This window comes from Salvia splendens, chromosome 17 (genome assembly GCF_004379255.2).
Source record: "Salvia splendens isolate huo1 chromosome 17, SspV2, whole genome shotgun sequence".
In the NCBI taxonomy this organism is placed as follows: Eukaryota; Viridiplantae; Streptophyta; class Magnoliopsida; order Lamiales; family Lamiaceae; genus Salvia; species Salvia splendens.
The window spans coordinates 28,256,827-28,269,059 of record NC_056048.1 but is presented as its reverse complement, the minus strand read 5'-3'; the positions used below and the strand labels follow the sequence as shown (position 1 = coordinate 28,269,059).

At 38.9% G+C, this 12,233-nt stretch overlaps 1 protein-coding gene across 1 annotated transcript; it reads left to right on the top strand.

Annotated features, from left to right (window-relative positions):
- Positions 1–2,499: 2,499 nt before the first annotated feature.
- On the top strand, positions 2,500–11,158 carry LOC121774642 (flowering time control protein FPA-like). Its single transcript, XM_042171497.1, has 6 exons — positions 2,500–2,926; positions 4,891–5,136; positions 5,315–5,413; positions 5,666–6,513; positions 7,109–8,432; positions 10,888–11,158. Exons 1-5 carry the CDS (start codon positions 2,630–2,632, stop codon positions 8,412–8,414), a joined length of 2,796 nt encoding a protein of 931 aa, XP_042027431.1. The 5' UTR covers positions 2,500–2,629; the 3' UTR covers positions 8,415–8,432; positions 10,888–11,158.
- The last annotated feature ends 1,075 nt before the right edge of the window (positions 11,159–12,233 follow it).

Genomic DNA, 12,233 nt, shown 5'->3' with positions numbered 1-12,233 from the left:
CTACCATTTTTAACTATGCATTGACTAAAATACCCTTATAAAATTTGAAAATAATATTTTTTGATCTTAAAATGATAGTTTCTCAAATTGAATATGCACAACATATTTTTTATTGTAATTGAATTATATGATTATCACATTAATTCTAGTTGTCATTCTAATGCCCTCCTTGAACAATATTTCATAAAATTTAATGTCATTCTCAAATGTGACATCTCTATTTGTTTTTTAGATTTTCATACTATTAGATTTTATTTTTTTATATATAATTTCAGATTATTCGAATTGAATTGGATTTTCAGATTTTCAGATTCAGATTTTTGGTCAGTTCAGATCAGATTAGATTTATTTTTCATAATTTTTTTATTTTTAGATCGGATCGATTTAGACAAAAAATCGATTTGAAATTTGAATGTTCAACTCTAGGAAGAAAAACATCTAAGAGTGTCCACTATAGGGGCCTGGAAGCGGCTAAGCCTCGCGCCTGTCTATAGTGGGCGGGGCGTCCGCCCCGAAGAAGACAAAAAATCGGGGCGGAAGGGCGTTTGGCGCCGAGTCGCCAAGGACACGGCTGAGGAAGAAGGGGTGGGGCGAGGGCTGCGGCGCCCTATTGCGTGGAAACGGGGCGGACGCGGGTGGCACGACTATGAAACGGTTGTGCAAGAAGGGGGGTGGGAGGAGGCTGTCCGCCTATAGTGGACACCCTTAGAGCATCAGCAGTGGCAGACGTCAACGCGGAATTCCCACCGGCGTGCGGGAATTCCGTAGGGGACGTCCGCCATTGTGCAAGGCATACACGGATACGGAATTCCGCGAAGGAATTCGCAGTTCCACGGAATTCCGTGCGGACGTCCGCCATTGCATTGACGCCCGAGGAATTCCATTTTTTTTCATTAAATGTTTTTTTTTCGGTTCCTAAATATACATACCGTTGAACTTCATTTCATTTGCACCACTTGTATTAACAAGTTTCTCTCTCTCTAAAAATACCTTTCTTTCGAATCAACAATGGAGCACCATGACAACGATTCCCCGCCTCGAGCGAGTCACCGGCGCCGCATTTCCCATTGGCGGGAGTACGCCGATGTCCGCTGCGATGTCTCAAATGCCGGGGATGATGCCCCAATCCCAAATGCCACAGGGAATGATGCCCGGGTACTACAACATGTACCCGCAGTGGTATGAGATGATCCCCTAGATGCCCGGGCCGAGTACCAGAATGATGCCCCAGATGCCGGGGATGACGATGCCCGGGATGATGCAAGGATCGCCTGTCGCTGCAGGAGGACCGTCTGGATCATGGACGAGTGCGTCGCGTTGGCGAAGACGTGGATCAGTGTAGTGGAGGATCCATAGGTCAGGGCGAACCAGCACATCAACCGGATGTGGTGGCGCATTAGCCAAAGCTACCTCCAGTTCAAACCGCCAGGGGGAAAGCCTCACAACGCAGAGCAATGCCGGAAACAGTGGGATCGGTTGAAGAGGCAGCTTAGCCGATTTGCCCGCATTTACACAAACAACCTCCGCTCGGCAACCAGTGGCATGTCTGCAGAGGATGTGAACCTGCTGGCTCATCAGCAGTTCCCCGACGCTGACAAGGGCTTCGGGGAATTCAAGTATTGGCCGGTGTATCTTGTGGTGCAGTCTTCACCCAAGTTCACTGCGGGTGTTGAATCTGGCTGGCCGAAACGGACGAAGATCAGCACCTCCGGAGAGTACAGCAGCAGTGCTGGTTCTGCGGAACTCCCCCCTCCTGAGTCAGAGTTCCCCACACCCACATCGTCTGCCCGCCGCCGTCGCCCGATTGGGCAAAAGTCCGCGACGCGGATGTCGAGAGGAAGCACCAGTGGATCCGCCGAGGCCCAATCAGCAGCACCCCCCAAAATGATCCCGAGAACCCCTTATTCGCCCGCATCGTGGGACATGAAACCTTGTTACGTGCGATGGTTGAATGGCGCCAAGCGACCGACCTCCATTACAAGCGGAAGCTTAAACTCCTCCTCAACAGTATGCGGCACGATTTGGGGTTCGACGAGATGTCGGATAGCGACGGCGAGGGGGGCGGCGGCGGGGACTGGCAACAGGGAATCCGAGGAGTGAGAAGCCGATTTTTATTTTAATAATAATGTACTTTTTTTATAGTAATTATGTATTTTTTTAATGAAGTATGTTTTTTTAAATAAAGTTGCATTTTCTCCGTATTCGCGTCGAAATTTTAATTCCGTAAATTGTTTAATTCGTGAATTTGTGAATTTTTTTTATTGTGGGAAGTCCGTCGGGAATTCCGCCACTGTGCAGTGAGAAGTCCGTATAATGTGGCAGTGCAATGAGAAGTCCGTATAATGTGGCAGGAGGTGTTTTTGGGAATTCCGCGCAGCTGATGCTCTTAGGGTAATAAACCAAAATGTTAAAACTTAAATAACACAATATTTGAAATTCTAAAATAGATATACAGGATAAGTATATATGCGAATGATTGTTACAAAAGGCAGCGTTTTACAAATCGAACAATTCTCAGCTCAGCTCCGAAAGCCCTAATTTACATCGATTCCCCTCTTTCTCTCTTTCAACCTCCGTCGATCTCTTCCTTCCGTTTCCGCCTCATACTTTTCGATTGGGTTCAATTCTAATGAGGCCGGCCGGGATTCCAGCTCCGGGCTACGGCGGCGGCGGCGGCGGCGATATGCAGCGGGAGAACCCTCCCTCGAACAATCTATGGATCGGTAACGTGTCGCAGGACGTTAGTGAGGCTGAGCTGAAGGCGCTATTCGAGAAATACGGCAAAATCGATAGCGTGACGACGTACTCAGCTCGCAACTACGCATTCCTGCAGTTCAAGGAAATGGAGGAGGCGAGATCCGCGAAATTGGCTCTCCAGGGCTTCTATTTCCATGGAAGTTCCTTAAAAATCGAGTTTGCAAAACCGGTTGGTGAATATTTATTGATTAATTGGCTTCAGACTTTGTTATGTGTAAATTATTATTCGGATTTCAAATTAGTTGGTTTTGCTGAATATGTTTCTGTACTTGAGCTGAATAGAGCTGGATTGGATGCCAATTTTAATCGTTTTAGGTTTTTAATAAGCAACTTTGCTTTTTCCTTTTTTTTTGCGTACGTTCCAACACGTATAACATTTCAACTGTGGATTCATATCCCAAAACTTGGTTGCTATTGCAAAAACATTTTTTTGTGCATTTGCTCGAAAAAGTGATTTTCCTGGTGAAACGCTCAATATAGGCAATTTAATTGATAGGATCTATTGAAACATCTCATCACATTACCTTATAAGCAAATGTTGGAATCCACAATAGGATAACGTTGGGCCTAACCTCTAAGGTCTTTCATTATTATACATTTAAAGTCAACTGAAGAAAAAAATGGTTCACAAATGCGCACTGTATTCATTTATTCCCTACCAGAGTAGAGGTTATAATATATACCAACCAGTACATTGTCTTCTTCATTTGTACAACTCTATTTTCCCTCCTTGAAAACAGTTGATAATTAAGACAACAAAATTTACTTTTGGAATCTATCTATTTCAGTGTAAAATTGTGAGTCCTTCTCATTTGCTAATATACTCAAATTAATCGTTTACAAGTTGTAAGCCCGGGGAACTTCTATAATAGTTAGGCTTTTCCAATGAAAATAAATCTTTATATTGTTCTTCAAAGAGTTTCTAATATCATCATCCAGCCCTACAAGCTCTCTTTACGCAATTACTAACCGTCTTTACTCTGTACAACATAAAGGGTGGATTGGCTTGGAAGATATAAATTTTAACGTGGCAATTCATTGAGATATGTTTTACAAAGTTATACTGCTCTGACAGTCTTTAACCCAAGTTACCCAACATAAGGGAAAATGCTTTTGTGATAATATAGCGGCGATGTTGAATGAAAAATATGGTTCAGATGCTGAAAGGATCTTGAGTTTGAGAATACTGAGAGAATTTTGAAAAACAACATGATAAGCATATATCAAAGCTATATGTAGTTTGACAATGATCACTGATGGAAAAATAGTCTCCCATTAAGAAAAAGGAAGTATTTTCAAGTTGCAGCAAATTATTATGTTCTTTAATTTGATAGATCTTATGGAAGTCATAAATGGAAAAATTCTTCTGCTGCTCTTCAAACACAAAGCATTCCACTTATCCAATTGGTACAACTAACTAAAACACAAACAATGAGCTGAGGAAAATACATTCGATCTGTGGTCCTCATCCCAATGACATTGATCACTCATTGACCAATATAGGCCTTTTATCTTGCTAATGACTTGTTTTTCATACACGATGCAATTGGCTAGGAAAACATCTTGTTAACTTTCGTTTCAATTTTATCAAGACTAGATAATTTTATTTTGCCTTCATACATGTGCCTTTGCTAATGACTCAATTTTGGTTTCTTTAGAATGAATGTTGGACGTTGAGGGAATAATAAGTTATGAACCAGCTCTCTTTGGTGGGTAGATTCCTCATAGTGACCAATAATGAAGTTTGATTGCGCCCATGGCTGATTCCATGTTCAATAAACTGCATTAGTATGTGTTTATAAACATTTTTCATGCAGAGCATTGAGCTCTATATCAAAAAGCCTGAATATATTAAATTGATTGTTCATTACCAATCTCGTTATATCTAATTGCCTAGAGATATATTCAGAAAACATGCAGGTTTTAACTGTATAAGGTGTGTTTTGCATGACCTGTATTGTTGTTGCTTGTGTAAATGATAAAAGAACAACATCTAGGTCAATCTCCTCTTTTTGAAGTATTACGTAGGAAATCTATAAACATTTTGCTATGTATTGTGTTTCGTTGTGCATTTCTTTCTTTGCTGCCAATAATACATTTTTGGAATACTTGTTGAATCTCTTCTCTGTGCAGGCTAAACCTTGTAAAAGCTTGTGGGTGGCTGGAATAAGTCAATCTGTTTCCAAAGAAGAACTGGAGAATGAATTCCTCAACTTTGGAAAAATCCAGGAATTCAGGTTCCTCAGAGATCGGAGCACTGCTTATGTTGATTATGTTGCACTGGAGGATGCTACCCAGGCACTGAAGACAATGAATGGGAAACAGATTGGTGGGGCTCATATACGTGTGGATTATCTCAGGTCACAGTCTTCCAAAAGAGTAAGTTACTTTGACACGAGTTGTTCCTGTGATTCTCTATGAACTTTTCATATTAACCACAAGAGTCTTTCTCTTTTATCTACTTGTCATTATTTGGAACGTGTATTTAATCTCTTAGCGTAATGTTCATTCAGTCCTTTACTGACTGAAATACGGTTTCTCTTACAAATCTATACAGGAGCTTGGTCCAGATGCTCCTGGTAGGAATATGTGGATTGGACATGATTCCATGAGCAATTATTCTGACCCTAATCTTGCTGGGACCAAAAGGAAAAATGTGAGTGTTAACTTAGGAAATTCTACCAGTGCATTAATGCATGGGACTGAATAATGTTGATGATACTGAGTAGTCTACTCATCGTCTCTGCATGTGTACATTATGTTGAATCCCTTGATCTTATAATTTGTTAACACTAACTGTAGACTCAGTTTCTAAGAACATGTTTATCATGTTAAGTTTGTGGTGTGTGCGATTGTGGTTGCCTTCTCACAATTGATTCAATTATTTACTCTAATGTTGTCATTGCAGCAATTCCTTCCAGCTGGATTGCAATATGGAGATGCACCGCATAGTAAAGTTCTATGGATAAGATATCCTCCTGCCGTTGTTATTGAAGAAGATATGCTCCATAATGCCTTCATTCTATTTGGGGAAATAGAGAGGATTAAGACAATTAGTGACAAGAGCTGTGCTTTCGTAGAGTTCAGAAGTGTCGAAGAAGCAAGGCGTGCCAAAGAAGGATTACAGGGAAAACTCTTCAATGATCCCAGGATATTAATTGAGTACTTTAGTGGAGAATTCCCTGGAGGGAGAGGACAATTTAGTGAATATGCACTTCAACCAGGTCAGATGGACATTCTTGGTCTTAACCATACCGCTTTACTAGGCAATAATCCTGGAATTCCATCCCTTGGAATTCGAGGAGCGGAGTTATATGTGAGGCCACCCTTAGGGCCTCATAGTACGTTTGAATTACAGAACCCTAGTCCCAAAACATTGATGGGAGGGCCGTCTTGGAATAGGTTATCTCCTCCACCTGGAATAGTTTCTTCTCCGTCAATAGGTTTCAATATACCAAACAGGTCCGGGCCTGGTACAATGGACGTTTTTGATGCTAACCATTTTCAAAGGGACTCCAAAAGGTCAAGGTATGAGACAGCTTTACCTTCAGAAAGAGCTGAATTGGATGAGCCGTATGGACTGCCTTTAGCTAGAAGTAGTGGAGCATCTGGTTCTATGACAAGGGGCATGATTGGTGGGTCCGGCCAGCGTCATGCTGAACATGATTGCATATGGAGGGGTCTTATTGCAAAGGGTGGCACACCTGTTTGTCATGCTCGATGTGTTGCTCTGGGAGACGGCCTTGCTGCTGATCTGTAAGTGACTTATGACCAATTCTACCACTTGTTTACTAATGATTGTAAGAATACAGCTTCGTGGTTGGCATGATGCTTCTTGAATCACTTGTACAGATCTTTCTGTAATAAAAATGTTGTTTAGTTTACAAGAATGGATAGCCTACGATTTATCAACTATTCTGTTAGAAGTTCAACTAGGTTTATGATCTTCTTGGCTTGCATATTCCAGCATCATATGATATAGTTGGTAGCAACCCACAACCTGCAAAGTTTGGATGTTCTTTAACAAGCAACTAAACAATCTATTTGCAATATTTCATGTAGTTTTATCATTTGTGATTTTGTACATTATGTTAGTAAGTTTTTATGCTATGAATTAAAACCCATTCTCTCTTTCACTCCCTATATATCCTACATACCTAGCATGGGCACCTTCTAAGAACCTAGTGTTATTTGGCTTGAAAATGTGTATGCTGTGGAATTTCTGTTGATGTGTGTGTTTCTTAATTTTCAACATTGTAGTGCACAGTAAATAGATTAAGTTTAGAATTGATGGATATTCGTGAGATCGTTTTTGTTCCCTTATCTGATCTTGGATTTTTGTTTGGTGCAGCCCTGACGTGGTTAATTGCTCTGCGCGAACTGGATTGGACTTGCTGAGCAAACATTATGAGGATGCTACTGGGTTTGATATTGTGTTCTTTGTACCTGACAGTGAGGAGGATTTTGCTTCGTATACAGAGTTCTTGAGATACCTGGGTTCAAAAGACAGGGCAGGAGTTGCGAAGTTAGATGATGGGACAACCTTATTTCTAGTGCCTCCATCTGATTTCTTGACTAAAGTTCTAAAAGTTTCAGGGCCGGAACGTCTTTATGGAGTTGTTCTCAAATTTTCTGATGTAGCTCTTAGCAGCGCTCCCACTAATCCGCAGTTAAGTCATCCTCAGTATGCAAATCCGCACAAATTGACTGTTCCACATACTGGATATGCTCCTAATCAATCAGAGAAATGGCCTTTGGATAACTGTAGAGTTCTCCCTGAGGATCCAAACATGCTTCCAAAAGTTCCTACTCCTGTAACTGGCTCTTTTCCTGCACACTCTGTTCCCCCAGCTACAGTTGCAACACAATCTGGCTTAGCTTTGACACCTGAACTCATTGCAACTCTGACATCACTACTTCCTCCAAACAATGCTTCTTCTGGTTTACAAACTGCATCATCACTGCAGACCACCTCTACGTTGGGTGCAGCATCACATGTTACTGGTGGTCCTGACAATGTGGCTCCCTGGAAGCATGAGCAGCAGTTGGTAGGTCAGGCCAGTCACCTCTTGCAACAGCTAGGTAGCCAGATCAACCCACAGTTGCACCATCTGCAGGCAGCTCAAACTGCTCATGCAGGTGCAAATGCAGCTAACCAGTTCCATCAAATGTACATTCCAAACAGCCAGATGAATGATCACCCAATCAATATGGCGACTCAAGGTGCTGCTTCATCTAAACCAGTAACACCTGTTTTTTCCTCGCAAAGTGGACATGATATCAACCCATACTATCTACAAGGGGTTTCTCAGGATGTCTTGATGGGTCAGGGGATGGATAATGGAAAAGATGCTCAGAGGTTGTATAACCCATCTGTTGTCCAGCAACCGGGTTATCCTATGGCTTCACCGAATCAACTTAGTGGTGTTCCCCAGCCACAGCCGTATATGCCATTACCTTCTTCCAGAATAGAGGCAGCACATCAAAGTCAGCCGCCTCAGGGTGCTCCTCCATCTGGGGCAACCCAGGAAAGTGCCGAAACAGAGGCTGACAAAAATGAACGTTACAAGAGTACACTTCTGTTTGCAGCTAATCTTCTCTCCCGAATACACCAACCATCGGGTAATCAACCGGAGCAGGGTGCAGGGAGTCATTGAATGCCCTTTCTTCATCAGGTAATATTATTCACCTTCATTTTTGTGTCTTTCTTTTGCTATTTTATGAAGGGCATGGCTCTTCAATCGTTTAGATCATGTTTCCAACCATGTTCGTTATGGTATTTCTTTCATGTGCTGCCTCTCATTTTCATGTTCAATAACCTAATAGTAGGGTAAGGTTCTGACTTCTGAGGGTAAATTGCTAGTTAGGAAATTTTAGGAGTGTGCTCATACATATATATTATGTCCATCTAATATTGGGGTAGGGTGGTGGCTGATATGACCCTCTTATGTGGTTATATCTTGAGCAGTGTGCTCATGTCCATGTTTTAAAGGTTATTTCCACCCTTGCAGTCTGTAATAGCAGCACTGACACTTGAGATTGGCCCAGTGATGAACGTGCAAGAGTTGTTTTGGGCCTCTTGGCCTTATCAACTCTTGATGTTTGAACGCAAACATAAATCATAAGGTGTATTCATAGAAGATGTCGTAGTTTGTTTATTTACTCATTTAATTTGACCTTCTTGCTCAGTAGTTAGTATAGCGTCTGCCACTGGATGAGCAATGCTTGGATATTGTTTCAATCATGCATATAAGATGTTGTTCACCTATTGATGTACTAGAATACCTAAGGGATCTTTTTGTGACTATATATGTGAAGTAAAAAATGGGGAGTCTGGCTATTTGTAATATCATTTGTTTCTTCTGCATCTGATTCTAGACCAGGCAGAAATTTACTCAGTGAGTGGTCAACAATGTATAGTAATTTTAATGTTCACTATATGTTTGATGGTTTCCTTAATTTTTTTGAAGATCTCATGGTATGTAGGGTTATAATACTTGTGTGTTTAATTTTCATTGATGGTCATCTCAAGTGCCAGGCTGCTAATGCTGGGTGGACGTTTAAAACCAGTACAAAGGATGTGAAATGCTGATTCATAGTTATGTGCTCCCCACCTAGTGATTTAGTTTTCGTTCACTGTAGCCATGGACTAGAGAGTATAGCTAGATTGCTTAAAGTGCTTGGATAAGAAGGCTATATGTAGGTAGAGCTTTTAGGCCAAATTTCTAAGTCATGCTTTGAGGTGCAGCGGTTTAGGAAGGTTACATGCTTTCGAGGCTCAGGTTAGGTATCTGTTGAGAGGATTTTGAGCCAATGAAATTGATCATCTGCATCTTCTCAACATATTTTGATATCTTTACCTTATTAGAATTCTGATTTCCATGATCATCTCTCCATATATATGCATTTACCACACAATATGTTACTATATGGTAGATGTGACTTTCAGTGCCATTTCACTATATACTCCACCTTAGATCATTTGCATTTGATAGTATAAATATGCCATATAGGTCATGCATGTTTTGCCCATTCCTCTCTTTTGTCTCTTTTAGTTTTCAGTTACTGATTTTAATAGCTATAGTAATTTGTATTTGAAAATTGTAAACCTACTTTCACTAAATCTGACATGATTTCAATTATGTGTTTTCTCCTCAAGTATTTCCCATGAAAACAAACTCAAACCCATATAAAAGATACACAAGCCTCCTAATTAAGTGCTTCACATAACTGAATCGCCAATATGGATCAGAGAAACGCAAAAGATGAGAGTATATATATAGTATCAAGAAAAACGTGTACACAATTTTCTCTTACTAGGAAAAAATTCAAACAGAAACCTTCAACAGCATAATACCGTGATTAATTAAGTACAACTCTTCTAATCCTTCAATCTATGGAAATTTAAATATAAACCTTTTTACCTTTAAATTGTTTTATTTAATTGACTTTTTTCCTTTTTAGATAAAGAACCTCGTCCGTTAGTTCCCTGCTACGTACGCGACCCTTATAGCATTTTTGTTACTAAATTAATGGCAATTAAATCCGATTATTAGGAAATGATATCAAGATAGTTGATTATTTTTTAAAACAAAAAATTAAAGCTGAGCACCCAACATTGCCGCTCAGTTGCAAAATTGTACTGGTCTAGACTCGACATCGTTTATGATTATTTTCCGGAAATACTGAAACTCCAACATATAATTTATTATTTAAATTAAGATTTGGATTATTCGTATATACAAGCGTTACTGTCAAGGCTAACAACTGCAATCGTGGTGATGATAGAACTGGAGATGTTTCATTTTCATTTCATGAAATAATTCGTTCAAAGTGTATGCAATGACGTGTACGTGCTCAACTAGCGTTAGGTACATTTAAACATTTTTTGAGTAAAGTGTTGAATTATTATTATGTTACTGGTTTTCGATAATTGTGAAGGTGGAAGTGGTTTTTTGACAAAAATAATCGAGTGAAGACAAAATGGACTTGTATAGGAGTATTTATTTATATGACGCTGAATTTAAACACGGCAGGCATCTGTTTTCATCATCAAACATAAAAGAAAAATTGCAAGAGTTATTTACACAATAATTAACGGTCCTCTCTCTCTGTCTGTGTGTGTTACAGAAAAATTAAAGTGGGTAAACTGTGATGTGGGTGCATCACCAGTCGAAGCAGCCAAGGAATTGTGGATGGCGCCATTATTCATTCCTTTTTCCCTCTCGTTTTGTTGGCTTCATAGGAGCTTTACTTTTGCCATTTTCTTAATTTTTCTCTCCCCTTTGGTAGTTTGTACTACTATAATATAACTGGCTTATATGCCCGGTAACTGCTATCTTGTAGGAAAAATCATGGACTGCTTTTTCTTTTTATGTGAGTTTCTACATTTTCTCTTTCACATTACATTTGAAAAAGGATACCATAGCTAAAACCTTGATACTTGATACCAAGCATATATGGCATGATAATCTTCAAGTACAAGAAATCGTTGGTCTTTAACGGTAGTCGAGGTTCACTCTATTTTAATTTGAGAAGTTTTAATGCAATTATGTATTGACATGCTCACCCCTTAATTGCTAACTAAAGCTAATTTTAGATCATATGATTTTAGAAATCTAATGGTGTATAAATTGACATGTGTAATTTTATTTTATTGTTATTTAAAATTTAAAAAATAAAAGAACTATTAGATTTAGGGTTTTGGATCAAAATATCAATATAGTGTATTAAACATATTAATGTGATGCTTGGAATATGTCAACATAATTTCGAATTAACATTTTATATGTATTATGTTGACATATTTTATTAGCTATATTTACATTAATCTGGTACTACAAAAATACGAAAGCTCAATAATTTTTTTTCAAATTTTGACATTGGAACATATGCAAGTGAGATCTCGTTAGAATCCTTATAAAATTATCTTTAATTTGATATATGTTGTGTGAAAAAATAATTTAGATTGAGATACTTATATGCATTTAAACTTTTGAGATATTTTTTAAAAAGTTAGTTATAACTACTTTATTGTTAATTGACATAAATACCTTAGTTGAAATTTTTTGTTGGATACATTGATACTCGAAAATGATAGATATTGACATTGGGGAGTGATCAATTGCTAACTCACTCTAGTTGCTAACTACAACTAATTTAAGACCATAGAATTTTATAAATCTAGTGGTCTAAAATTTGTCACGTGTAATTTTCGTTTTTATTAATTAAATCGAAAAAGAAAAAAAACTACCAAATTAGGGTTTTGAATGAAAATGTTAATATAGTGTTTTGAAAATATCAACACAATACTTTGAGAATGTCAACACATTGTTTATGCCAACACATTGCTTTAAAATTGACATTCTATATGTATTATATTGACATATTTTATATACTATGTTGACATTTGTTGTTGTATGAAAAAATTGAAAATTTTTGATTTTTTTTTCAAATTTTGACATCGGAACATATGC

Excerpts from the sequence above, each read along its gene's own strand:
- LOC121774642 (XM_042171497.1), top strand. The coding sequence starts at position 2,630 with ATGAGGCCGGCCGGGATTCCAGCTCCGGGCTACGGCGGCGGCGGCGGC. Across the intron at positions 5,414-5,665 it reads CTGGGACCAAAAGGAAAAAT|CAATTCCTTCCAGCTGGATT; the intron begins GTGAGTGTTAAC and ends TTGTCATTGCAG. Across the intron at positions 6,514-7,108 it reads GACGGCCTTGCTGCTGATCT|CCCTGACGTGGTTAATTGCT; the intron begins GTAAGTGACTTA and ends TGTTTGGTGCAG.